The sequence below is a fragment of the Lepidochelys kempii genome, chromosome 25 (genome assembly GCF_965140285.1).
Source record: "Lepidochelys kempii isolate rLepKem1 chromosome 25, rLepKem1.hap1, whole genome shotgun sequence".
Lineage (NCBI taxonomy): Eukaryota > Metazoa > Chordata > Testudines > Cheloniidae > Lepidochelys > Lepidochelys kempii.
This window is the reverse complement of record NC_136404.1, coordinates 4,468,064-4,495,550: the sequence shown is the minus strand read 5'-3', so window position 1 is coordinate 4,495,550 and position 27,487 is coordinate 4,468,064. Positions and strand designations below refer to the sequence as shown.

The 27,487-nt window shown below is 52.0% G+C and overlaps 2 protein-coding genes across 12 annotated transcripts in view; both read left to right on the top strand.

The window, feature by feature from the left end:
- Positions 1-3,629, top strand: part of LOC140903365 (zinc finger RNA-binding protein) — a 95,815-nt gene extending 92,186 nt beyond the window's left edge. For all 6 annotated transcript variants that reach the window (XM_073324582.2, XM_073324583.2, XM_073324579.2 and 3 more), the window contains 2 exons: positions 21-118; positions 1,877-3,629. In XM_073324582.2, coding sequence (XP_073180683.2) covers positions 21-118; positions 1,877-2,056 — 278 coding nt within the window. In that variant the 3' untranslated portion in view covers positions 2,057-3,629. The remainder of the gene's footprint in view (positions 1-20; positions 119-1,876) is intronic.
- Positions 3,630-12,952: 9,323 nt separating this feature from the next.
- MATK (megakaryocyte-associated tyrosine kinase) overlaps positions 12,953-27,487 on the top strand; it is a 38,846-nt gene continuing 24,311 nt past the window's right edge. For 4 of the 6 annotated variants that reach the window (XM_073324020.2, XM_073324015.2, XM_073324019.2 and 1 more), the window contains exons 1-2: positions 12,953-13,179; positions 16,740-17,095. The gene's annotated coding sequence lies outside the window, so the exon portion shown is untranslated. Of the gene's footprint in view, positions 13,180-16,697; positions 17,096-27,487 lie in introns of those variants that run through there. The other 2 variants (XM_073324014.2, XM_073324012.2) reach the window with 2 other exon arrangements.

Genomic DNA, 27,487 nt, shown 5'->3' with positions numbered 1-27,487 from the left:
CTTCTTCCCCTTGCATTCAGATGGACCTGGGCTACAAGATCCCTGTGAGAAAGATGAAATGGATGCTCTAGAGACTATGACCAGTCAGGAACGAGAGGATATTACAGCCAGTGCACAGGTAGATAAGACAGTTATTTCTAATAGCACTGAGAAGGAAACTTCAGTAGAAGCATTCTGTAAAGAGAAGCATCTGGTATACATTGGTATTTGAGGTTACTGTATCCTTTCCAGTTAAGGTTTTGAAAACAGCTACAGCTCCCATGGTAAGGGACAACCTCTGGTTTGCAATTTTATGTGTTTGTGACCCCAAAAGCCATGTTAACAACTCTGTGACTCTGAAAGCTGCACCTAATTTACACGCTTCTTTAAAAATAAAGAAATACATCAATGTGAAAAATACTTCATATTGAAGAGTAAACTTGCCTTTAAAGAGAGTTAAGTCAGTTTCAGTATTGCATTTGCCTCCAAGTCTCCCTACCCATTTTTTAGTTGTATTTTCCTATTTTCAAAACGGTTTTCTCTCCTGTGTGGCTTGGAGGGATTAAGGGGTAAATACATAAAAAAAACAAGGGGAAACTGACTATAGGGAAAACCAGTGAAATGGACTAGAAAATACAGAATTGTCAAAAAGTAAACGTAATGAAAAAATTACAGTTTTTCTCTAATCTTGTTAGCCATCTTTATGGTTAGTGTAATGGTAACAGGTGAAGTAAAAAAACATCAAATGTAAGTCCATGTGTTCCTTAAGTTAATGCTTTAAAAATGTGCACAACCATATTTCTTTATAATACTATTAATTTTCTTAATGAACAGTGTGGTGATAGTTCTTTACATCCACCAGCCTCAAAAGCTGCCAGTTTAATCAGATTTTATGTGAAGAGGCAAGCTGTGGGCTGCATTTTCTGCTCTCAATATCTAAAATCTGCTCCTGTTGGCCACGTCAGCAATGGTATGAGTATCAGTCAAAAATTGTTAGGATGTTGGCAGGCAATGTAATGCAATTTTAAAATTAAAAAAATCATCTTGCAAGCCAGCCACTACATGGTAGAAAAAATTAAAAATGCTTTTAGTGTATGTAATCTTGCCTGACATCTCCAGAGCAGTAGGCTGAAGTCAGATATTTGGCTTAGGAATTCACACTGATCTCTGCTTCTGAGCCAAGTATTGCCTGTGTGTAGAACAACCCTGGTAGGCTTACCAGTTAAATATTGAATTTTCACCTTTCTGGCTTGTATTAAACTCAAGACTTTAGATTAGATATTCCTATGTGGCCTCTGTATAGCATTTTCTACTTAGACCCCAGTGAATAATGAGAGTACCTAACAGAGATGTCTAGGGAGGGAGTTAGACTAAAGGGTCGAGGGAGTTAGAATCACTTCTGTTGGTATAGCAGGCAGGAGATCATTCTAGGATGGATCAATGTGGGATGTGAGAAGACTGCTACTATTTGTACTCTGTTTCTTCTGCCAAACAAAGAACAGTGGTTTCTAGCTCTTTGTGGGGCTTTGGGAACAGTCTTTTTAAGAGCTAGAAACTATTGTAAAGATTGCCATTGACTTCAGCAGGTTTTGGATCAGGACAAAAAATGTGAGGCCAGATTTTTCAGAGGAACTGACTAGCTCAGCTTTCCCGGATTTTAATTGAACTTATGAGCTCTCAGCAGCTGTGCAGTAAGGTCCTTTGTACTTTGTATCTGTACTTGGTATTTAGAACATGTTGTTGTTTTTGTTAGCTTTAAACTCCAGCCTGCAGCGTGTGACTATAAAGGCTGCTGTACGCAGAAGATACCATAGGCTATGTGGTATCAGCTGTGTCATGCCTACTACTGTCCTGTCAATGGTACCATCCTTAATGTTTCTTCTGCTTCCTCCTCTAGCATGCTTTAAGGATGCTAGCTTTCAGGCAGATACACAAAGTACTTGGAATGGACCCTTTGCCACCTCCTAAAAATAGACTTAATGCACGCAACAGAAAAAGGAGACGAGACACCAGTGAGACAGCTGAGGGCGAGGGCGACGGGAAGAAGCACAAAAAAGAGGAAGATGATGATGCCTAACCACTGTTGTAGCATTTGCTGAGATAATGTTCACATGACTTTAATTTTTTATATATAAATATGAGTTGCTGTTTAGTCTGACATTTGGCAATTTTAGTGTTTTTTCCCTTGAAATAACGTACTGTAGATTTGTTTTAAATTGTGCTTAAATCATTACATAAATTGCATCATTCCGTAAGAGTAAAGTTGATTATGGCAACAGTCCCTCTCCCTCTATTACGTCCCCTTCCTGTGCGCCCATCCCCCCGTCCTCCCCCCAGAAGAAACCCTCCCCACAGCAACATAGATAGATTGAGGCAGGCACTTTTTTTAAACTCTGGTATTTCTCTTAAGCTTTAAATATGTCCCATGACATGTAAAGGAAAACACACATTTATTGGGTTTGTATCTTTAAAAAGTGTGTCCGTGTTCACTTTAGCTGTCCAGCCTGAAATGGGAGGCAGTTTCTAGCTGGATCTGGAGTGTCTGTCTGAAATTGACCAGTTTGATTTGATTTTTTTTTTTTTTTCTTTTGGAAGGGGATCTTGCACTTTGTGCGCTCCCACTTTGGGGCAGTGAAGTGGGTGCTGCATTGTAAAGAGGTACATAAGCTGCTTGCTCAGAGCCATTTTTGGCAAATCAGCCAACTTATAAATGACAGTTGGCAGTAGAAATGACAGAGTCTGCAATGTTTAATTCCCTTGGATTTATAGTTCTCCATTAGACACCTCACAGTGTAGTTAAAAACACCCCTGTAAAACATGCTGTCTAAAAAAGAGGGGGAAAAACTGGAACGGTTTCTCCTGTTTGGTATTGTAGTTTGCAACTTTGCATAGTTTTTCTCTTCCGGGAAAGCAAAAAATATGTGCCCGTCGAGGTGACACTATGAGTAGGGGGTAAGTGCTACTCTGAACAGTCTGAAGTGGTGGTGCTAAGAATAGGGCCAGCGTGCTAACTTTCTAATACCTGTTACATGACAGTATACTCACTAACCACAGAGATTCTCTGCATACCAATGAGTGCCTTCCAAAGAGAGGTGGCCAGGACCCACACAGGGAAAAGCTGTTGCCTTTTTTTTTTTTTTTTTAATCTGCACAGTTTAACATTTAGTCCATTTTTAAAGCCAGGCATTTCTCAGCAGCACCTCTCGGAAATAGAAAATTTCAGGCTTTGATAGCTCTGTTTGTTTGGATTACCATTCCGTAAAATCTTCTGATGCTGAGCAAAGGAAGGGTGTCCTAGCTGCACTGACAGAAACGGGGGTGAAGGGCTTGATCTCAGCACTTAGTGTATAGCCAGCAAGCCCATCTGGGAAAGCTGATAGCCTAGCATTGGGCAGCCAGTAGTGATTGGATCAACCTGTTTCTATGTGGAGGGTTTCTCAATTGGTTGCCCAATGGCATTTTTTTTCTTTTAAAGAACTTTTATTTTGACAACGTTGTGTTCTAGGGTCACTTGACACAGTTCATTTGGTTATTTTATGTGTGTTTAAAGGACGGCCTGTAACGTGGCTTTAATATTTGAATGTCTTTGTAGTGCTACCTGGAAAAAAGGAGAAAAATGAAAAAAATAAAATAAAGGAGTTATGCTTCCATTTACTATCTAATGTCTAGTATTTAACCAATGAATCCCACTAGCACAGTGGTCCCCAAACTTTTCAGGGTGGCACCCCCCTTACCCCATCAACCTTCCATAGCTCCCAGCGTGGGGGTGGGAAGGACAGATAAAGGGGCCACAGGTAGGGGTATATCTAGGCAGGGAGTGGGGCCAGGAACAGAGCCATGGCGAGGGGCCGAGGCTGAGGGCAGGGGTGGAGCCACAGCCTAGGCCATGGTGGGGGCCTGCAGCTGAGCCCACGGCCCCATGCAGTTCCACTCTTGTCCCCAAACTTGGCCCTGGGTCGGGAGCAGAGCTGCGGTGGGGGCCAGCAACTGGGGGTGGGGTTGAGCCGGGTGGCACGCACTCCCTCCCTAGGGAGGCTGGCCCAGGCCCCGCCGCAGCCTCCCAAAATGTTCCAGCGCCCCCCACAATTTGGGGGACTCTGGACTAGCAAGTGATCACAAGTCAGGTAGCTGATTGAATGGATGGTGATTATCCTAAACTCTCAGCACTTCAACTTCACACCCAGATCCTCATTTAAACCTTTTTTTATAAACTCCATTAATACTTTGGTTTGGGTTTTCTAACGTTATTCAGCATTTTTAATCTCAACAGCAAATTCTTGGATTATCTTTTTAACGAAAAATACTTGTTCTATTCACCATTAAATAGAACTCAGCCGTGCTTCCCGTTCCGAGCACATTAAATTGCTTTTCTCCTTGAACCCCTGGGGAGAAGACCAAAACCCTTTTGTATCTGTATCTCAAATTGGAGTGAATTTCTTCCCAAGAAAAGGGGTCAATTGGAACTGTAAACAAAGATTTAGGTTTATATTTGTGAAAATGGATGGATTGGCTGCAGTTGAGGATGAATTCTTTAGGACAGCAATTCTCAGCTCAGGTCCTGAGCACCAAGAAATCACAAACAAGACAGTATGGTGAGCTGAGAGTCTTGAGAGGACTAGAATTATTGCATTGCATGCCAAGGTGCTACAGAAATGCTCTATGGAGGTTATAAGGCAGTTCAGGGAACAGTAACGAATATAGAAAAATTTCTCTCTGTGCATAGACGTTCTGTGGCCTGGTTGGGGCTCTTTGAGTTACATTTGCATTCTCCTCTTCAGGCAGTTGTGACCCATCAGCGTTGTTTTGCTAGCGGATTGGCATATCCTATGAAAGCTGAAGGTTTCCTTTGGTAACCTCCTAGCTCAGGGCATGGTGTTAGTGAGGAAATGATATTTTGCAAATTAGTTCGTGTTTATATGCTGGCTTAAGATAAGAGTGTAGGGAGAAGCAGGAGAAGAGCTTCAAATTCTAAACACTGAAAGCAGATCAATGTGATCCAAGATGGTCAGCAGGTATGACACATCGTCTGAGACAGCACCACACCCTAAAACTAGTGTGTCCTGAGAAACTAGCCCTTGCTAATTTAGAGCTTATATATGCCATTTTTAGCTTATATTTGATTCAAGGCCTTCTCAGTTTACGGAAGAAGATTTCACTGGCACTGTTGAAATCCACATTAGGTTATTATTTAGATTGCATTAAATGAACTTCTTTGCGTTCTATGTACAATCCTGAGAGTTGTGCCAGGTAGCAGAATATTCCAGAATGATTAATGTACAATAATGTGGGTTTTGTTTTTAAGTTATTCCTTATTTCCCATAAATTGGCTGTTGTTTTTTCCATAGATGATGCTGATCCTGTGTTCTGAAGATTCTCCCGTGCACCCCTGCCTTGGAAAATGGAAAAATAAAAGCTTGAAACTCTCCAAAGTTTCAAATAAGAATGTAATGCTGTTCTGTAAATGGGTGCTGCACAGAACCATTTTTGGGTACAGTGATACGTCCTTTTCTGAGTTTTATCTTTTTGATCTTTTCAAAATAAATATATTTAAAAGGACAGATAAGAACTTTTTGTGCAGGTTGCTAAATAAATGCATTGTTTTTTTAACCAAAGCTGTGCTGCTTGCCTCAGATTTGCAGTGTGGGTAGCAACTAATGTGCACTCGCTCATTTGTACTGCAGAATCTCCGTAACTTGTCAGTAAAACCCTGATTCCGCCGTGTGTTGTCTTCCATCATGTTGTGAGCACTGTCTGTTCCTACTGCCATCAGTGGGAGTTGAGGGTGTGCATGACCCCTTGTCTGGATCAGCCCCTAAAAGAGGACATGACAGTTTATCATCCAGTTTGAAATAATAATAAAAGAGAATAGGAAGTAAAAGCCACGAGTGTGGATACAGCGATCCCAAACTTGAAAATCAAGTTGCCGGAGCCATAAAGCAGAAAGGAGCATAACTGCAGTGATCCCATCACAATTTGAGGTAGTGAGCTCACATGGCGACAAGGAAGGTGGGGAACAAGTACGGAGCTAGCAGCAGAACCTGAAAAGGCAAATACCAGTTCCAGCACATCCTCGTGAAAGTGCTTTTGGATTCGGGGGGTAAGGCGAAGCGATCACAACACATGCAAACTCAATATTATGGTGGTGAAGGCAAGATATGTACCTAAAGCTAACAGCTGCCAAACAAACTGCTCCTGGAGATGATAAACTGCCTGGCAGCCTTCCAAACCTCTCTCGCAGTTGTCACTTGAGTGTGGGGAGGTTTCCGCGATCCCATGCAAGCCTCACTTTTTCATTGGAGTATAAATTCACCTGAAAATATGTGCTTTAAGACATCTACAATAGGCTTATTTCTCTCAAAAATTTCCTTCCGTTGCGATGATATTTCACTTCTCCAGTGCTAACGCGTGTGGGACACTCGCATAGCTCCGATGCATACCAGCATTTTAAGCCCCGTGTCTCTCAGATCTGCTCTGAGTGAAGAGTTGAGGGAGTGTGGTCCATAAAACTCCAGCCGCTGCCTGGAGACTTGTCCATGCTAATGTTTGTGTAGCTACAAACGTCACTGAAGCCGAATTGGTGGCAACATTGGTAGGAAATTTTTAGTTTAAAAAACAAAACAACCCCCCCCCCCCTCAAGTTTAGATACCTTATTTTAAGTTTCCTGGGGTTTTTTCATTGTGTCCCTCAATTTGATTTTTGTCCAACGTTTGGGTCTAGTTAGTTGCAAAAGAGAAATGATTACAGCTTGTGAAACAAGGAATCTGCTCCTCTAGAGGGGATAGGGGGGATCGTAGTCACCTGCCTAACTGGCCTGGCCCCGTTGCTACTTGAGAACACACAAACTTGCAGAGTCTCCTGAGGAAGTGCCCCATGTTTAAAGTCTTTGTGACTGTTGTCAAGTTGTGGGCTTGGATTCCTATCTGGTTTCAGGAGTTCTGACGTTTTGAGTACAGTTTAAGTCAGGTGCGTGGGCAGAGGGACTGTGTGGACTTGGCTGATGTTGATCAAAAGTCAAATGGCTGAGAGCCAAGTCACCGTTTTGGAACGAGAGCATCTCCTTGGTACAGAAACCTTATGGGTATTTAACAATATAATCAGGTTGAGACATCCTTTGGGCATGTCTTGCCGCACTCCACCCATCATCACATTTTCCTTCCACAGTTCCTTGCAGGGCTCTGAGTCTTTGCTTCCCATTGTAGCTCTCCTTCTGTGGTCCCACTGAGAATTCCTTATTCATGAATGCTCTGCTGCTGCCGGAATCTCCTCTTCTGCTCTAAGGGCTTGTCTACGCTACGAGTTAAGTAGACATAAGGCAGCTTACGTCGACCTACCAGTAGAGGTGTACACGCTGCAATGTTCCTCCCGCCAGTTTAACTCTCCTGCCACACCGACATATGAAAACCACCTCAATGAGAGGCATAGCTGTTAGGGTGACATAGAGTAATGCAGTGTTGATGTAAACATGGCATTGCTTATGTTGTCCTAAGTGGTCTCCAGGAGGTGTCCCACAATGCCCAGCATGACTGCTCTGGTCACCGGTTTGAACTCTGCTGCCCTGCAGCCACGTACACAGGCATGTGCCCCTTCCCTTTTAAAGCCCTGGAAGTTTTTGAAATTGATCTTCCAGTTTGCTCGGCATGGAGAGCTCACATAGAACCTGTCAAACTGACCATGCTGGCTTCCCGCAGCAAACACTCCCCTGCATGGAGTACACAGGACAGGGTGGATCTGCTGGTCTGTGGGGAGAGGAGGCTGTGCAGTCACCGCTCCGCTCTAGCCGCAGGAACTTGGATGCCTATGGGGAAATTTGATAGTGGCATGGAGGAGAAGGGATAAAATAGGGACACGCAGTAGTGCTGGGCAAAAAATCAAGGAGCTGAGGCAGGCATCCCAGAAGGCAAGGGAGGCCAATAGTTGCTCTGATGCAGCACCAAACGTATGCAGTTTCTACAAGGAGATGCGTGTCATCCGTGGGGGCAGCCCCACCTCCACTGCCAAGAGCCCTGTGGATACTTTGGAGGGCTTGAGACAGTGGCCGGTGCTGTGAACCTCAAGGACAGCGTAGTGCATGAGGAGTGGAGTCAGAGGAAGATAGGGGACAGGGACATCCAGCGGTGTGGCAAGTCGGGCCTTTTTTTTTTTTTTTTTTAACTCCAGAGGGGTCTAGCCAGTCCCAGCACTCCAGTTCTGACATGCCTGATGTAGGAGAGAGAAGCTCCAGAAATTACTTCTCGTGCTTCAATATTGCAGGGAGACATGGCAATGTTCTGCTTTTTAATTGGGGTAGAAGAGGGATTGAAAAAAACGGTACAGTTTATATGTTTCTCATTCCTCTCTGCATCTAGACGCAGAGGAGTCCCTGTGGAAAAAGTTTGTTTATGCACACTGGGATATCCCGGGAATCCTCCATAGAGATCTCTAGGAAACTTCCCTGGAGGTAATCAGCAATCCTCTGCCCAAGGTTTCTTGGGAGGGCTGCCCTGTTTCTTCCACCGTGGTAAGAAACTTTCCTGCACAAATTGGCAATTACTTCTGCAGGCACCATAGCAGCATATAGGGGACCCAGTCTGCAGCCATACGCCTGCAGGAGCCACACCCTTGCATCCTCAGTTACCCTCAGGAGTGAGATATCAGCTGTTATTACCCCCCACCTGTGAAAACGGTGCCAGTATTCAGAACAGTAGCCCTACATGTTTGCAGTGATACCCCACTGAACCCGACCCACCCCCCTCCCCCATACTACGGTGCAAGAAAACAGTGCCTGGTTCAATACATTACAGAAACACACATTACTGTGGCTCATTGTCAAAATTCTCCTTTAAAGCCTCCCTGATCTGAATAGCTCCTGTTGAGCTCCTCCAACAGCCCTAGTATCTAGCTGTTCAAAAGCAGCAGCCAGTCAATCCACCTCAATGCTCCACCCCTGGGAAACTTCTCCCACTTAGCATCACAAATGTTATGCAGAGCACAGCAGGCTGCTATGACCATGGGAATATTTTCCTCACTGAGGTCTAATCTGCCAAAGAGGCAGCACAAATGTCCCCTTTAAGAAGCCAAAGGCAGCTTCAACAGTCATTCTGCACCTGTTGAGCCTGTTGTTGACGTGCTCCTTACTGCATTCAAGGTTGCCAGTGTATGACTTCATGAGCCAAGGGAGCAAGGGATAGGCTGGGTCTTCCAAGGTCACTACTGCATTTCTACATCCCCATGGAAATTTTCTGGTCAGGAAAAAAAGTCCCTGTTTGCAGCTTTCTGTACAGGCCAGTGTTCCTCAAGATGAGAGTGTCCTGCACCTTCTCTGACCAGCCTGTGTTGATGTCCATGAAATGACCCCAGTGATCTACCAGTGTGTGCAATACCATGGAAAAGTAGCCCTTTCTGCTGATGTACTCCTTCACAAGATGGTCTGGGGCCAAAATGGGGATATGTGTGCCATCTATCGCCCTGCTGCAGTTAGGGAATCCCACTGCCACAAAACCATCCACTATTTCAAGCACATTGCCTGCCGTCACAGGCCTTCCTAGCAGAAGGCGATTAATGCCCCTGCACACTTGCATAACTGCAACCCTCATGGTGGACATCCCCACTCCAAACTGATTCACAACTGATCGGTAGCAGGCTGGCATTGTCCACTTCTACCCAGTGATCACCACTCGCTTCTCCACAACTAGGGCAGCTCTTATTTTAGTGTCCTTGCACCAGAGGGCGGGGCAAGCGCCACACACAGTTCCAGGAAGGTGGCTTTGCAGATCCGAAAGTTCTGCAGTCACTGCTCATCATCCCAGACCTGCATCACGATGTGATCCCACCACTCAATACCGGAAACCTACTGACCGCTATTCCTACCTGCATGCCTCCAGCTTTCACCCTGACCACGCCACACGATCCATCGTCTACGGCCAAGCTCTGCGATACAACCGCATTTGCTCCAACCCCTCAGACAGAGACAAACACCTACAAGTTCTCTATGAAGCATTTTTACAACTACAATACCCACCTACTGAAGTGAAGAAACAGATTGACAGAGCCAGAAGAGTTCCCAGAAGTCACCTACTACAGGACAGACCCAACAAAGAAAATAACAGAATGCCACTAACCGTCACCTTCAGCCCCCAACTAAAACCCCTCCAACGCATTATTAAGGATCTACAACCTATCCTGAAGGATGACCCAACACTCTTACAAATCTTGGGAGACAGGCCAGTCCTTGCCTACAGACAGCCCCCCAACCTGAAGCAAATACTCACCAGCAACCACACACCACACAACAGAACCACTAACCCAGGAACTTATCCTTGCAACAAAGCCCGTTGCCAACTGTGCCCATATATCTATTCAGGGGACACCATCACAGGTCCTAATAACATCAGCCACACTATCAGAGGCTCATTCACCTGCACATCTACCAATGTGATACATGCCACCAGGTGCCAGCAATGTCCTCTGCCATTTACATTGGCCAAACTGGACAGTCTCTACGTAAAAGAATAAATGGACACAAATCAGACGTCAAGAATTATAACATTCATAAACCAGTCGGAGAACACTTCAATCTCTCTGGTCACTCGATTTCTGATCTCAAAGTGAGTATCCTTCAACAAAAAAACTTTGAAAACAGACACCAACGAGAGACTGCTGAATTGGAATTAATTTGCAAATTGGATACAATTAACTTAGGCTTGAATAGAGACTGGGAGTGGTTGAGTCATTATACTAAGTGAAACTATTTCCCCTTGTTTATTCCTCCCCCCCCCCCCCCAGACGTTCTTGTTAACTCCTGGAAATGTGCTGGAAATGGCCCACCTCGATTATCACTTCAAAAGGTTTTCTCTCCCCCCACCCCACTCTCCTGCTGGTAATTGGTTAGTCTCTAAGGTGCCACAAGTCCTCCTTTTCTTTTTGCGAATACAGACTAACACGGCTGCTACTCTGAAACCTGTCATCACTCAATGCTAGTTTCTCGCACCCAGAACCAATAGTCCTGGTGCAGTTGCTCTGTGAATGCAAAAATCAACCTTGAATTGTTTCTGTCCATGGCACACAGCAGGGCAGACACCACTGGGTCATCGTCAGATTCCCAACTCATGAAATACTGCATATTGTGTTCAGAGCGCTAATCAGAGGACTGGAGAGCAGGCAGATCCATGCTTTCTGATAGAGATGGCAGGTGCACAGTTTACAGGGTCCGTTGAAGAGCAGCACGAAATGTACTAGGAAGCCCATGGAATGATGGGACAGAGAAAACTGCATCATGGGATGCTCAGCCTGCCCATAGGAGGCATTGCAAATCCTTCCCAGAACACCCAGTGGCAGATGGCCATGAGTTGCACATTGGGATTGCTACCCACAGTTCACTGGTCTCTCTGTTGATGCAAGAACACCTACTGTGGACATGCTCTGCTGACACAAGGTTTAATTGCAGCAGTGGATGAAGGTCAATTTAACTTTGTAGTGTAGACATAACTGTTCCCACTTCTCCCATTGAACCACACCTTCATCAGTGCATTGCAGAGTGATTAATACAGACATCCACTCCTTGTGGCCTCATGTTGACTCTGTAAGTATCTATCTTTAGTGTCTGTTTAAATTGCTTATCACCTTTGAAAGTGGATTAAAATAATTCAGAATAAGGCACACTTATTCCAGAATAAGTGTGACCACATATGGAGTTAATCAGGCATAGCTAATCCACTTTAAATTCACAGCCTACCTTATTCCAGATTAATTTTTGTGTGCAAATAAATCCTTAGGGCCAGCTTTTTAAAGATAGTTAGACATTGCAGTGCTCACCCTCACTGATTTAGGAGATTAAATTTCATTTACAAATGTAATTTAGTCACTCAGGAGCCAAAATCTCATTGAAGCCAATGGGAGGCTTTTCACTGGCTGTAGTGGGAGATAGGTAAGGTCACAGAGTAGGGCTGCACAACTCTTTCTCTGATACGTCCTTTTCATTGGCTCCTTTGGGCCATAACTGCATGTACAGACTGGCTTGGGCATGTTAACATTTTCAAGCTTTCTCCATTCTGTGAGGCTTGGAGAATTTTTAAAAATTCACTCCCACAAAATACGCACTGGGGAATGCTCTGGTTCTCTTCTCCATGACCTTGGTCACCTTTCTCATAAATCCCCTCCTGCACAGATTTTGAAGCAGCTGTTCACCTACTGATGAGGGCATACCAGGCAAAGCTCCTGGTTCAGATGCTGGACAGGAGCTCTGGGTTCCATTCCCAGCACCTCGACTGACTTTCTGGGCAGCATTGGGCAAGTTGCTTAGTCTTTCTCTGCCTCAGTTTCCCACCCGTGAAAGGAGGATAATAGCTCTGCCTTTCTCCCCCACCTTTTGTCTACTCAGAGCAAGGACTATCTCTTGCTGCCTTAACACAATGCCCGGTGCAGTGGAGCCCTGAGCTCAATTGCAATTTCCTGATGCTGTTGCAACCACAGATAAGTGCTAAAGTCATTAAAGCTCCCGAGTAATGAATCCCGTGATGAACGAGAGTGGGGTGGCAGGGGTCTGAAGAGCATTGGCATGGTGGTGTCCAAGCCCTAACTAAATCCGAGGGTTTGGATGTATGTGGCATTGGCCTATTAACTGGAGTGTTTTGCTTCTTCTGAGATCTGGGAAACTGCTTCCTTACCCCTTTTCTTCACTGCAACTGTCTTGTAATGAAAAGGCTGCTAAAAACCTGCCCTACGCTTTCTCACGCAGTGGTAGCATGAATGTCGTATGTCAAACCAAACGCAAGCGCCTCTTTACGTTGCATTTGGTCCGTAAGTTACTTTAAAATCTATTTCCAGTTATTTTCACAGGAGCACGTCTCGAGCCAGAGTGGGGAATGTTCATTTCATTGCAGCCCATGCAAGGGTCTGTCTTTCTGCGGGATTTTGCCATCTCACGGCTCGCTGCTCTATGACAGGGAAGCAGCAGGGGCTAGCGGCGCAGCTGGTGAGGGTTGGTGCAGCTCTGCTGACTTCCGTGGAGTTCTGCCAATCCACAGGGTCTGCTCCAGGCATTGAACGGGAGCATCAACGGTCCAGTGACAACAGAAAGGGGAGGAGAGTTCGGGACCTGGCCCAGAGGGGGTTGCAAGTGCTGTAGGGTTATGGATAATGCATTGCCCTTCCACAGCTGGCTTCATCTAAGGGTCTGTCTGCACTTCGCAGTCTTTAATTGTGCCTGGTGGTGTGCCTAAGAGGTAGGTCACTATTTCACCCCATTTACAGATGGTGACATTGAGACACAAAGAATGGAAGGGGTCACCCAGCGCTGGGCCTGGGGCTGGGGCTGGAAGGGGTCACCCAGCGCTGGGCCTGGGGCTGGGGCTGGGGCTGGAAGGGGTCACCCAGCACTGGGGCTGGGGCTGGGGCTGGAAGGGGTCACCCAGCGCTGGGCCTGGGGCTGGGGCTGGAAGGGGTCACCCAGCGCTGGGGCTGGGGCTGGGGCTGGAAGGGGTCACCCAGCGCTGGGGCTGGGGCTGGGGCTGGGGCTGGAAGGGGTCACCCAGCGCTGGGGCTGGGGCTGGGGCTGGAAGGGGTCACCCAGCGCTGGGGCTGGGGCTGGGGCTGGAAGGGGTCACCCGGGGCTGGAAGGGGTCACCCAGCGCTGGGGCTGGGGCTGGAAGGGGTCACCCAGCGCTGGGGCTGGGGCTGGAAGGGGTCACCCAGCGCTGGGGCTGGGGCTGGGGCTGGGGCTGGAAGGGGTCACCCAGCGCTGGGGCTGGGGCTGGGGCTGGAAGGGGTCACCCAGCGCTGGGGCTGGGGCTGGGGCTGGAAGGGGTCACCCAGCGCTGGGGCTGGGGCTGGAAGGGGTCACCCAGCGCTGGGGCTGGGGCTGGGGCTGGGGCTGGAAGGGGTCACCCAGCGCTGGGGCTGGGGCTGGGGCTGGAAGGGGTCACCCAGCGCTGGGGCTGGGGCTGGGGCTGGAAGGGGTCACCCAGCGCTGGGGCTGGGGCTGGAAGGGGTCACCCAGCGCTGGGCCTGGGGCTGGGGCTGGAAGGGGTCACCCAGCACTGGGGCTGGGGCTGGAAGGGGTCACCCAGCGCTGGGGCTGGGGCTGGGGCTGGGGCTGGAAGGGGTCACCCAGCGCTGGGCCTGGGGCTGGGGCTGGAAGGGGTCACCCAGCGCTGGGGCTGGGGCTGGAAGGGGTCACCCAGCGCTGGGCCTGGGGCTGGGGCTGGAAGGGGTCACCCAGCGCTGGGGCTGGGGCTGGGGCTGGAAGGGGTCACCCAGCGCTGGGGCTGGGGCTGGAAGGGGTCACCCAGCGCTGGGCCTGGGGCTGGGGCTGGGGCTGGAAGGGGTCACCCAGCGCTGGGGCTGGGGCTGGGGCTGGGGCTGGAAGGGGTCACCCAGCACTGGGGCTGGAAGGGGTCACCCAGCGCTGGGGCTGGGCCTGGGGCTGGGGCTGGAAGGGGTCACCCAGCGCTGGGGCTGGGGCAGGGGCTGGAAGGGGTCACCCAGCGCTGGGGCTGGGGCTGGGGCTGGGGCTGGAAGGGGTCACCCAGCGCTGGGGCTGGAAGGGGTCACCCAGGGCTGGGGCTGGGGCTGGGGCTGGGGCTGGAAGGGGTCACCCAGCACTGGGGCTGGGGCTGGGGCTGGAAGGGGTCACCCAGCGCTGGGGCTGGGGCTGGGGCTGGAAGGGGTCACCCAGCGCTGGGGCTGGGGCTGGAAGGGGTCACCCAGCGCTGGGGCTGGGGCTGGGGCTGGAAGGGGTCACCCAGCGCTGGGGCTGGGGCTGGAAGGGGTCACCCAGCGCTGGGGCTGGGGCTGGGGCTGGGGCTGGAAGGGGTCACCCAGCGCTGGGGCTGGGGCTGGAAGGGGTCACCCAGCGCTGGGCCTGGGGCTGGGGCTGGAAGGGGTCACCCAGCGCTGGGGCTGGGGCCGGGGCCGGGGCTGGAAGGGGTCACCCAGCGCTGGGGCTGGAAGGGGTCACCCAGCGCTGGGGCTGGGGCTGGGGCTGGAAGGGGTCACCCAGCGCTGGGGCTGGGGCCGGGGCTGGGGCTGGGGCTGGAAGGGGTCACCCAGCGCTGGGGCTGGAAGGGGTCACCCAGCGCTGGGGCTGGGGCCGGGGCTGGGGCTGGGGCTGGAAGGGGTCACCCAGCGCTGGGGCTGGGGCTGGAAGGGGTCACCCAGGGCTGGGGCTGGGGCTGGGGCTGGAAGGGGTCACCCAGGGCTGGGGCTGGGGCCGGGGCTGGGGCTGGGGCTGGAAGGGGTCACCCAGCGCTGGGGCTGGGGCTGGGGCTGGAAGGGGTCACCCAGCGCTGGGGCTGGGGCTGGGGCTGGGGCTGGGGCTGGAAGGGGTCACCCAGCGCTGGGGCTGGGGCCGGGGCTGGGGCTGGGGCTGGAAGGGGTCACCCAGCGCTGGGGCTGGGGCTGGGGCTGGAAGGGGTCACCCAGGGCTGGGGCTGGGGCTGGGGCTGGAAGGGGTCACCCAGCGCTGGGGCTGGGGCCGGGGCTGGGGCTGGGGCTGGAAGGGGTCACCCAGCGCTGGGGCTGGGGCTGGGGCTGGAAGGGGTCACCCAGCGCTGGGGCTGGGGCCGGGGCCGGGGCTGGAAGGGGTCACCCAGCGCTGGGGCTGGGGCCGGGGCCGGGGCTGGAAGGGGTCACCCAGCGCTGGGGCTGGGGCTGGGGCTGGAAGGGGTCACCCAGCGCTGGGCCTGGGGCTGGGGCTGGGGCTGGAAGGGGTCACCCAGCACTGGGGCTGGAAGGGGTCACCCAGCGCTGGGGCTGGGCCTGGGGCTGGGGCTGGAAGGGGTCACCCAGCGCTGGGGCTGGGGCTGGGGCTGGGGCTGGAAGGGGTCACCCAGCGCTGGGGCTGGGGCCGGGGCCGGGGCTGGAAGGGGTCACCCAGCGCTGGGGCTGGGGCCGGGGCTGGGGCTGGGGCTGGAAGGGGTCACCCAGCGCTGGGGCTGGGGCTGGGGCTGGAAGGGGTCACCCAGCGCTGGGGCTGGGGCCGGGGCCGGGGCTGGAAGGGGTCACCCAGCGCTGGGGCTGGGGCTGGAAGGGGTCACCCAGCGCTGGGGCTGGGGCTGGGGCTGGGGCTGGAAGGGGTCACCCAGCGCTGGGGCTGGGGCTGGGGCTGGAAGGGGTCACCCAGCGCTGGGGCTGGGGCCGGGGCTGGGGCTGGGGCTGGAAGGGGTCACCCAGCGCTGGGGCTGGGGCCGGGGCTGGGGCTGGGGCTGGAAGGGGTCACCCAGCGCTGGGGCTGGGGCCGGGGCTGGGGCTGGAAGGGGTCACCCAGCGCTGGGGCTGGGGCCGGGGCCGGGGCTGGAAGGGGTCACCCAGCGCTGGGGCTGGGGCCGGGGCCGGGGCTGGAAGGGGTCACCCAGCGCTGGGGCTGGGGCCGGAAGGGGTCACCCAGCGCTGGGGCTGGGGCTGGGGCTGGAAGGGGTCACCCAGGGCTGGGGCTGGGGCTGGGGCTGGAAGGGGTCACCCAGCGCTGGGGCTGGGGCTGGGGCTGGAAGGGGTCACCCAGCGCTGGGGCTGGGGCCGGGGCTGGGGCTGGGGCTGGAAGGGGTCACCCAGCGCTGGGGCTGGGGCTGGGGCTGGAAGGGGTCACCCAGCGCTGGGCCTGGGGCTGGGGCTGGGGCTGGAAGGGGTCACCCAGCGCTGGGCCTGGGGCTGGAACCCAAGAATCCCGTGGTCTGGCCACGCTTCCTTCCGAACCGTTGGAAATCTCCCCTGCCTCGCACTAATTCTCGCCCTGTCACCCGCGGAGCACAGAGGCCGGGCAGTTTGTGACTCACTCTCCTTCCACCAGCCGATCGCAAGCTCGCCCCGGGCGCCCGAAGGGCTGCGTGGTCCCGGACCCGCCCGCCGCCCGCGGGACTGGACTTGTGCTGCAAGGGGTCAAGGCAGCCCAGGGTGAAGCGCCGCCGGGGAGAGACTCCCCTCGGGCTCGAACTGGCCGCAGGCGAGCCGGCACGAGGACCTCGGGGGCTCGGCCTCCGCCGCCCAGCCCAGAAGCGAAACGAGGAACTAAAGCGGAGGCGAGCTCTCGCCGGACGCTTCGCCCCGCTCCGCCGTTTGAACTGGGACCCAGTCTCCAGAGTCCTGGGGCTCGAGCCTGGGCGTGGCTGGGGGCAACGTGGGGCTTCGCATGGGGGCTGCAGGGAGGTGAGTACAAAGCTCTGGCTGAAGCAACCGCTGCGGCTGGGTGAGGTGTTTCCCTTCTCCCCTGCAGGGGGGCAGCCGAAGACAAACGGGCCTGCAGCATTCAAGGGGCTGCGCTCAGGGGGATACACAGCAGGTCCCCGGGCTGGTAGGTGTAAGTGAGGGGCAGGCGGTCGGGGCATGTGGCCGGTTGGATATTTGATGCAGAGCTGCTCAGATGCCAGCTCTGCGGCCGCTGGGCCTGCGACCCCCGGGTTCCTTTAGCTCTGCAGAAGGAGCTGCTCCTTGGGGTGATGCTTGAGGCAGTACAAACCAGCCTGACTTCTGGATCCGAGGCAGGTTTCCAAAGCACTTGTGACAGTGGGAAGGGAGGGTGGGACCATGAGGCTTGGCCCAATCTCATGGAGTATGTCAGAGACTTTCAATTCCACAGGCTACAGCAATCAAACCCGGTTAAAGTGGGCTGGACCAGCTCAGGAGCTGGTGAAGGATTTCCCCATTACCCCTAGGTCAGACTGGGAGTGACTGAAGGTTGTGAGGAGCATCTGACAGGGTTGTAATCTGGATGGTTCTCCTTCAAACATTTGTCCATGTGGATTCTACTTCTGGGATGCACGAGTCCCAGCTGGGGGATCCACGTGAACAAAACATCTCAAAGAACCACACTTACTGTCAGGCCTTTCCCACTGCTCAGGAAAGGCAGGGAAACAAAATGACCAACTTTAACCCTCCCAATAAGCTGGGCACTGACTTCTGTGAATGAGCTTGATAGACCAGGCATTTGCATCATCAAACTACCACAGTTTGGCAGTGAACCCTTCTCTCAGCCTAGCAGTGGCTGCATCAAGCCCAGCTCACAAGATGCATTGGCTGGGTTGGGTGGGGAAACTTGCCATCCAGTTTGTTCTTCAGTACTTTGGATTCCCAGGGCTGATCAGCAGCCAGCTTTCTCCAGCAGGGTAGGCAAACGTGTGCTCCACAAGGAGCTCTGATATGGAGAAAACAGCCGCTGCTCAGCATCTGTTCTACCTATGTCATGGAGCGTTCAAAGTAGGGAATGGAGGAGACCTGTAAGGCCAGCTACTCTACCCCCTGCCAGTGCAGGACTGATCCCTAAGACAAAGCTCCTCTCCTGTGGTATCTAGAAGCCAGTACAAAGCATCCTTGTCAGCTCCCCATGTGCAACGCTTCAGCACTTTCTAAATGCTGTAGCAAGAGCTGCTGTTTGGCTTCTCTGCCTGCTGCCTCTGGTTCAGCAGAGAAACATTCAGCACTCAGCTCTCCGCGTACCTGCCCCAGGAAAGCATCTGAACAGAAGAGGGGGAAGGGATAATGGGATCCAATAGGCAGGTCCCATGGGACAGACTGGTTTGATAGATGCGATGAGCCTCATGGGTGGTTTGTGTGGCTCATTCAGTAGGCTTTGTTCCCGCCATGTCTTCATTCATCAGTTGGGACCGGGGTGAAAGTAACTTAAAGGACTTACTAGTATGCAGGGCTGCCGGGAGCCTGGGCAAGGTGTGTGTGGGGGGCATCTCTGGGCTCCTGGAAGGGGCGGGGCCTTGGGCAGAAGGGGCGGGGCTGGGGAGGGGCTCCCACAGCCAGCCCTTCAGTGCTGCCCAGCCTGCGCCGCCTGGTGCTCTGGCGGCTATTTAAAGGGCCTGGAGTTCTGGCCGCTGTCATGGTAGTGGTAGCGGCTGGGAGCCCCAGGCCCTTTGAAATCGCCAGGCCCCTGGGCAGCTGCCCCTTTTGCCCCCCATCCCCTCAGTGGCCCTGCAGGTACGATCAGCTGCATACCGGCGGTCCCTTTCTTACCGGTACGCCGTGTCCCCAGTACCGGTTTACTTTCACCTCTGCTTGTGACTGTGGTAACTGGCTCCCTTCCTTGACCCTGACTCTGGTTTAGTTTTAGTGGGGCAGGTGAATGGAAAAAACAATTGACTTAGAATCACAGAATCATAGAATATCAAGGTTGGAAGGGACCCCAGAAGGTCATCTAGTCCAACCCACTGCTCAAAGCAGGACCAATTCCCAGTTAAATCATCCCAGCCAGGGCTTTGTCAAGCCTGACCTTAAAAACCTCTAAGGAAGGAGATTCTACCACCTCCCTAGGTAACGCATTCCAGTGTTTCACCACCCTCTTAGTGAAAAAGTTTTTCCTAATATCCAATCTAAACCTTCCCCACTGCAACTTGAGACCATTACTCCTCGTTCTGTCATCTGCTACCATTGAGAACAGTCTAGAGCCATCCTCTTTGGAACCCCCTTTCAGGTAGTTGAAAGCAGCTATCAAATCCCCCCTCATTCTTCTCTTCTGCAGGCTAAACAATCCCAGCTCCCTCAGCCTCTCCTCATAACTCATGTGTTCCAGTCCCCTAATCATTTTTGTTGCCCTTTGCTGGACTCTCTCCAATTTATCCACATCCTTCTTGAAGTGTGGGGCCCAAAACTGGACACAGTACTCCAGATGAGGCCTCACCAATGTCGAATAGAGGGGAACGATCACGTCCCTCGATCTGCTCGCTATGCCCCTACTTATACATCCCAAAATGCCATTGGCCTTCTTGGCAACAAGGGCACACTGCTGACTCATATCCAGCTTCTCGTCCACTGTCACCCCTAGGTCCTTTTCCGCAGAACTGCTGCCTAGCCATTCGGTCCCTAGTCTGTAGCTGTGCATTGGGTTCTTCCGTCCTAAGTGCAGGACCCTGCACTTATCCTTATTGAACCTCATCAGATTTCTTTTGGCCCAATCCTCCAATTTGTCTAGGTCTTTCTGTATCCTATCCCTCCCCTCCAGCGTATCTACCACTCCTCCCAGTTTAGTATCATCCGCAAATTTGCTGAGAGTGCAATCCACACCATCCTCCAGATCATTTATGAAGATATTGAACAAAACCGGCCCCAGGACCGACCCTTGGGGCACTCCACTTGATACCGGCTGCCAACTAGATATGGAGCCATTGATCACTACCCGTTGAGCCCGACAATCTAGCCAGCTTTCTACCCACCTTGTAGTGCATTCATCCAGCCCATACTTCCTTAACTTGCTGACAAGAATACTGTGGGAGACCGTGTCAAAAGCTTTGCTAAAGTCAAGAAACAATACATCCACTGCTTTCCCTTCATCCACAGAACCAGTAATCTCATCATAAAAGGCAATTAGATTAGTCAGGCATGACCTTCCCTTGGTGAATCCATGCTGGCTGTTCTTGATCACTTTCCTCTCATGCAAGTGCTTCAGGATTGATTCTTTGAGGACCTGCTCCATGATTTTTCCAGGGACTGAGGTGAGGCTGACTGGCCTGTAGTTCCCAGGATCCTCCTTCTTCCCTTTTTTAAAGATTGGCACTACATTAGCCTTTTTCCAGTCATCCGGGACTTCCCCGGTTCGCCACGAGTTTTCAAAGATAATGGCCAATGGCTCTGCAATCACAGCCGCCAATTCCTTCAGCACTCTCGGATGCAACTTGTCCGGCCCCATGAACTTGCTTGCTCCTGAAGGCCTGTGAATGAAAGAACATCAGAAGAACATAAGAACGGCCATATTGGGTCAGATCAATGGTCCATCTAGCCCAATATCCTGTCTTCTGCTAATGGCTGGTGCCAGATGCTTCAGAGGAAAGAAATTGTGAGGATCTGGGCATAAGTGACATGCCCAAGTCACCCAGAGTGTCTGTAGCAGAACCAGGCATTGAACCCAGATCTCCTGGGTCCCACTCTGTGCTTTAATCACACAACCATCCTTCCCTCCTAGGGAGCATATGGCTTGGGAGGGGGGGCATAGTGTGGATGGGAAAACCCACAAGGAAGCCAGGCAGAGGTGGGGTGAGTGATTGGGGAGCAGTCCTGAAGTGGCATATGTCACAGACTCCAACTTTCTTGTGTCCAGGTGGGTGCTCCACCCCCACTCTGCCCCTTCCCCCAGGGCTCTGCCCTCGCCTGGGCTCTACCTGCCCCCGCTCCCCCCCCGAACCTCCTGCCCACCAAACAGCTGATCGGCGGGTGGCTGGCGGGTGCCGAGCACCCACTAGTTTTTTTCTCTGGGCGCTTCGGCCCCGAGCACGCACAGAGCTGGCGCCTCTGGCATATGTGCTAAGCTCTGCTGTGGGTGCAAATGGCTGTGCTTTGTTCACTCTTTGCCTCCCTGCACTGGATGGATTGGTCTCTGCTGCCCTGCCTTTGACTGGGTCCGGGGATGCTTTGGGAACAGCCACTGACTGTTACCTCAGCTGCCTGCTCCTCTTTGCAGCAGTGCTGATGGGTGTTTCCAGCTTGGCAGGCTCCGCTCCTATTGGAGCAGCGGGAGGCTTATAGGCCAGAGAGCCACGGGGGCTCCAATGAAGCCGTGGCATTTGGCAAGCACAGTTGTCCATGAAGATCTCAGAGACCCTGTCTCAAGTGAAGCTCTCTGCTACGTACCAAGCAACCTTCCATTTCCTCTCCTTCCCATTAGCCCACCAGGCTGCAGTTCTCCGACCTTACGGCAGATGCTGCCGGAGGGAAGGAGGGAAGGTTGATCCACTGAGAATGGTGGGTTACTGAGCTTTTCCCCTCTCCCTCTCGCTGCCCCAGCCAGAGGCTATTAGCAGCCACCTGCTGGCTCAGTGGCAGAGGTGACACAAGTTTGGAGCTATCCCAAGGGGCCACATCCCCAAATCCTCTCCTGCCCATGGCACTGCTATTAGCAGCCTCCGCAGAAGAGCCAACGGAGAGCTTTCTGTCTCTGCTCCCCGCCCTTCTGTTTCTGGGGCTCATCCAGTCTAGGGATTGCTTCATGCAGGAGCAGGTGTTCATTAATGGGGTGTAAAACAGGACTTGGCTCAGTGTCGACTGGCACTGTCATAGCTGCAGTGGTTAATTTGTGCCAGGGCTTGCCACGTCAGTTATGAATATAAAAAAATTGCTTGACACCTGGCACCTCTTTCCTTACAAATTAAGCCCTGCATAGTTGGCTCTGCGGCTGCTGGTCAGTTACAGTTACAGGCCTGCTCTGGACTCGGGAAAATGGTGTATTTTAACACTTGTTAAAATGCTAGTAAGAACAAGGCAGATGATGGTTTCAGGTTGTGTGAGCTGATCAAGATAAAACCTGGGCTCCTGTCTCAGATTTACCTTGACCAGCTAGCGTGTTTCAATTACAGCTGCCTAGTCTTCACTCGTACTTTAGCACCCAAGAGCTCACATGGGTTAAAGATGCACTTTTGTCCTGGCACGAGTGTGACCCATGTGTCTCAGGTCTTGTTAGTTAATGTGAGGTTTCAGAGTAACAGCCGTGTTAGTCTGTATTCGCAAAAAGAAAAGGAGGACTTGTGGCACCTTAGAGACTAACCAATTTATTTGAGCGCTGTAGCTCACGAAAGCTTATGCTCAAATAAATTGGTTAGTCTCTAAGGTGCCACAAGTCCTCCTGTTCTTTTTAGTTCATGTGGTTGAACACAAGGCGCTGCTTTCCCACTGCGGCTGGTCCCTCTCCCAGGCTCGGGTAGATTGGTGGAGCAGGGAGAAGCTGGCCCTGCTGTTGTTCATGCTGTCCTGGTTCTGGGGAGGAACAGGGATTCCCTCTCCACCTCCACCCACCTGGCGCTTTTCACAGGAACTTAAAGGCACTAAAATTACTAAGGAACGGACGGTAGCACCAAAGACAACCACACTGTTTCTTGGTCAAATGTTGTCTCGGAAATGAACAAATCGCCACCTGGTGCTTATTTTTAGCCTTGAAACATCTGCAGTTATCTCTTCCTGTTGCTTCTCATTTTATAGCAGGCAGCAAGGAAGTGCTAGTAGGGTCTGGTGCAATAAAGATTCCAATACTTGAGATTACAAAGAAAACCCACTCTGTTCTGCCCCTTGTGATGCCCAGAAACCACTGTGACTCACCCCCCAGAAGAGGAAGAGGATGGGCTGCTATCACCTCTTCTGCAGGAACATGTCTTTAAACAAACTAAAAAAGACCTCCAGCTTGCTCAGCTGATGAAATGCTGCTATTTTTATTCCCTACCCCCATGCAGCTCAGATGCGGGGAGGGTCGCTGCAGGAGTCTCATAGCCTGGCCTCCTGGAACCGAGAAAGGGTGGGTTTGTCACCTTAAGGTGCCAGTGTATTAATCCAGTGGGGGAAAGCAGGGCCTCATTGCTGTGTCCTGCACAGAATTGCTGATGCAGCTGCTGCCCCCCCTTCCAGATGTGCAGTGCTGGTTTGGGTTTGTACACGCCCAGGGGCTTTTCATAGGTGACCCGCAAAGGGAGACGACATTAGGATTGTGTTCCCCACCCTGCCCTTTTTGCTTCTTTATATAGCAGATCCAAAAGAGACAGAGAGAGAGAGAGTTTAGCAATATCAGAACTGTCTGGAGGTCTGTGCTGGAGGTCTCTTTGGAGAACTCCAGGAGGAAATGGAGCACATTCTCAGTCCATCATTAGAATGGTCGTGGGAAGCACTGAATCTCAGGCATTCGAGTTCAATCAGCGCTAACAGAAACAAAAAGGGTGAACAAAAATCACTTTCCCCCTCAGTCCGTCAGGCCATTTTGCTTCTTTGGAGTCTGTCAGTTCTCTAGTCATCCATCGGGTCTTCTTGAAAAAAAATGGCTGTGAATTTCTAACTTGAAAAGCTTTCAGCCCTTCTTTACAGGGCAGACAGAGATAAGCAGGGCACAAACCCAGTGTTCCTGGCACCCATGGCTAACTCAAGTCTCACAATAGTTGGTGTTATTCTTAAAGCCCCAGATGCTGGAGTCATGTGAATATATGGGAATCTCAGCTTTCTTTTTTCAAAAAAAGTAAGTTCCTAGCTCTTATGGCTGTGGAGAAAAGCTTGAAACCATGAAGTGAGTGCAAGTAAAAGGCTCAGAAACCAGAAGGTGAAGGGCAAGAACTTCCAATATATTATTTTTTAAAATGTCATGATTGTGGATATTTCTCTGCTTTGGTGGGGGGCTGGGAGTATTGCACTCCTGTCCTGCTGCTGCAGATGGTCCACTGCCAGGGTGGGGTTGGCAGTGCTCTCCAGAGCCAGGGGGTGCTGGAGTTAACAGCCCATTGAAATGCAAGAGGCAGTTCCTCCCTCTTGGAGTGATGGTCTCAGGCTCTCAGCAGACATCCCTACATCATGGCCTGAGTGTAAACCTTTTAAATCTTTTCTTCACTGCTCTGAGGGCTAGAAACTTACTTGTTTAAAGCTGACATTGTGATTTAATCACATGACTCCTGGAGCTGGAGCCATAGGTGCTGACCTAGTACCTTAATCCAGCCCCGCTTATGGTAGAATAAATCAGGAATAACTCCATGAAAGTCAAGGGAGTTACTCTGGGTTTACAAACAGGATATTTCTGTAGGCAGATACAGTGGCTGGAAGATGAAGCTAGACAAATTCAGGTTAGAAATAAGGTGCAAACTTTTAACAGTGAGGCTGATTAACCATTGGAACAACTTGCCAGGGTATGTGGTGGAGTCTTAAAATCAAAACTGGATGTGTTTTTCTAAAAGATACAGTCCAGCTCAACTACAAGATATGGGCTGGATACTGGACGCACCAGCGGCCATTCTCTGGTCTGTGTTATACAAGAGGTCATGGGATCACAATGGTCACATCTAGATTTTCCAGGCTGAGAGGAACTGTGGGGTCAGGCTGACCTCAGACGAAGCAGAAGGAGGGTGCCAGCACCACCCACGCTGACTTCCCCCCACTGCCCGGGTTCAGAGAAACAGCTGGCGTCAAGTCCTGACTCATTTTCTCCATATTGTAGTTCTGTGGCAGGGTGACGCCTCTTGCCCAGTAGCGATTTCCTCTTCTTTGGGCAGCAGGATCTTAGCTCATCTTGTGCCTCACGCTGAGCCTGGATGATCCCATTTAAAAAGAAATGACCTACCAAAACCATAGTATGGGTGTGTGAGTGTTCAGACAAATGGTGCATCCAGCTGCCTGGGACATGGGCCCAGCAAGGGCAGCTGGTTACAGCAGCTTCAGTCACAGCTCTGCCTGACCTGCTCTCCACTGGCCCGATCGGCCATGAATCTGGCTTGCATCCAAGCAAAAATCCCAGGAGTTTTTCTCTCTCTTGTGAGAGAGGCTCTGGTGTTGTTTGCCCCGAAAAGCCGGGAGAGGCCACCTACCAGAACCCTCCAAGGCACAAGAACAAGACCAGCAAACTCCAGCTGTGTCCCTGCTTTCAAGTCCAGGTGCCTGAAGCTTCCAGTGTTTAAACTCTGCCCCCACTCAACCTCCCCAGCTGCTTTTCTCTGTTTCTAGGCTGCTCTGACTGGCCCCAGACTATCTCCTTTAATCAGCCTCATCTGGCCTGCCGGGATTAAATCAGGGCAATTATTGCCTTTCTCTGCTGCTCTCTTGGTCATTACGGTAACTTTGCACAGCAGCAGACCAGGTGATGCTCCAGCCTTCCCTGCTGGCACTGCCAAGTGCCCCCGATGGTGCGTCTGTGTGCTGCCAACAGATGACGAGCTAGAAATTGGTCCATAGTGTTTAGCTCCACTGAAATGACTAGGAGAGCTTTGGAAAGGGACCGAGGGAAACTGCAATAGAGACTCAGCCTCCAAATTAGTACCCCAAAGTATTATTTATATTTCCGCAGCATTCAGATGCCCCAGCCAAGATCAATGTGGCATTGTTAGACATCACATATTTGCTTATTAAGAGACAGCCCCAGCCCCCCTGAAGTTACAGTCTAAATAGATAATTATCGCCATTGCATAGATGAGAAATCAGGGGGTAAGTGACTTTCCCAAGGTCAAAGAGGGCATTTGTGGCAGAGCCAGGATTTGACCCCAGATTTGACTAAATCCTACTTAGTACCTTAGCCACAAAGCTGTCTTGCCTTTAAAAGAGGGAAAGCTGCTGTGGAGGAAATATGAGACTCAAGAGCACTGGACTCATGGCACTGCTGTACTCTCTAAGGCAGGATTTAACTGTGGCCTACAGTGGTGAAAGGCCAGTGGCCTCAGCCCAGTGCACTGCGGCGCCCTCTCTCCTGCTGACTGGAGAGTGTGACAGAATGGCGAGGGGCAGAAAGAAGAGTTATTTACCCCTGCCCATCCCACAAGAACCAGGGGCCCCCCAATGAAATGAACGGGCAGCAGATTTAAGACACATCTGGGAAGGTGCTGGGTTACTCAGTGCACAGTCAACCTGTAGAACTTGTCGCCAGGGGATGTTGTGAAGGCCAAAGATGTAACTCGGTTTAAAAAAGAATTAGAAAGCTCCTGGAGATAAGTCCGTCAATGGCTATTAGCCACGTTGGTCAGGGACGCAACCCCTTGTTCTGGGTGTCCATAGCCTCTGGCTGGATGACGGGATGGATCACTTGAAATTGCCTGTTCCGTTCACTCCCCCAGAAGCAGCTGGCACTGGCTGCTGTGAGAGCCCGCGTACGGGGTTAGCTGGCCCATTGGTCTGGCCCATCATGGCCGTTCTTATGACATCTCAGAACTGGGAGTCAGGAGTTCTGGGTTCTATTCCCATCTCTGCTCCTGCCTGGCCACAGGACACTGCCAGACAGGGGTTATGCGTGCTGCCCTCCTTCCGGAAGGTGCCTTCAGATTTTCCCTACAGAAGGGGCCATAGTGACACAAAGTATTCTGAGTGCAATAGTGTCTTGCCAGTGGAGAGTGAGGTGAGTGCATCGGGCCCTGCTGTGAGGGGAAGACGGGGCCCAGTGGAGTGGTCAGCAGTCTAAGCACAGCTTCTCCTCAGTTCTGTCCCAGCTTAGCCAGTGACAGCGCCTCTAACACTAGACAAGTCATTCCCCTGCCCCACTGTGCCTCAATTTTCCCATCTGCAAAATGGAAACAATACTTACTTGTCCCCCTAAAGCAGATGGCAGAGTCTACCATAATCCCCTTGCTGGTTCTAAGGTGCATTCCCAGTGGGGAAGTTTGTATCTGGCTGGTGTTGATCACACAGATTCCTGGCAAGCACTCTGTACCGACGGCCCCGATCCCACGGCCATCACCTTGGGAGCTGGGTTGCCAGCTTTGCAGCATTCTGTGGGGTCAGATCTGGCTCTCTTTAGACTTCACTTGTTGGCAGCCAGGCAGCGAAGGAGGATTTACAATGAAACACACAGTGCCTGGCATGGGGCTCCAGGGTCGAGCAGCCCAGCACCGTCCAGCACGCCCTGCGGGGGGACCTCTGCGGGGGCAGAAGCTGTGGGGGAGAGAAGGGAGGGAGCCATTTAAGAGCCGTGCTAGACACGCGCCCTGCGGTGCGCTCTCCTAGATGGTAAGCGGGGCTCCTGGGGCTCCTGCTGCAGGCACCGGGGGGGGCAGGCACCGGGGGGGCCGGCTGGGGGTGCGCTCCCCTGGTGGGGCGTCCGTCCACCCCCGGCCTGCTGCCCTGCTCCTCTGGCTGCCGGGCGGCGCGGGTGCAGTCTCTGGCGTG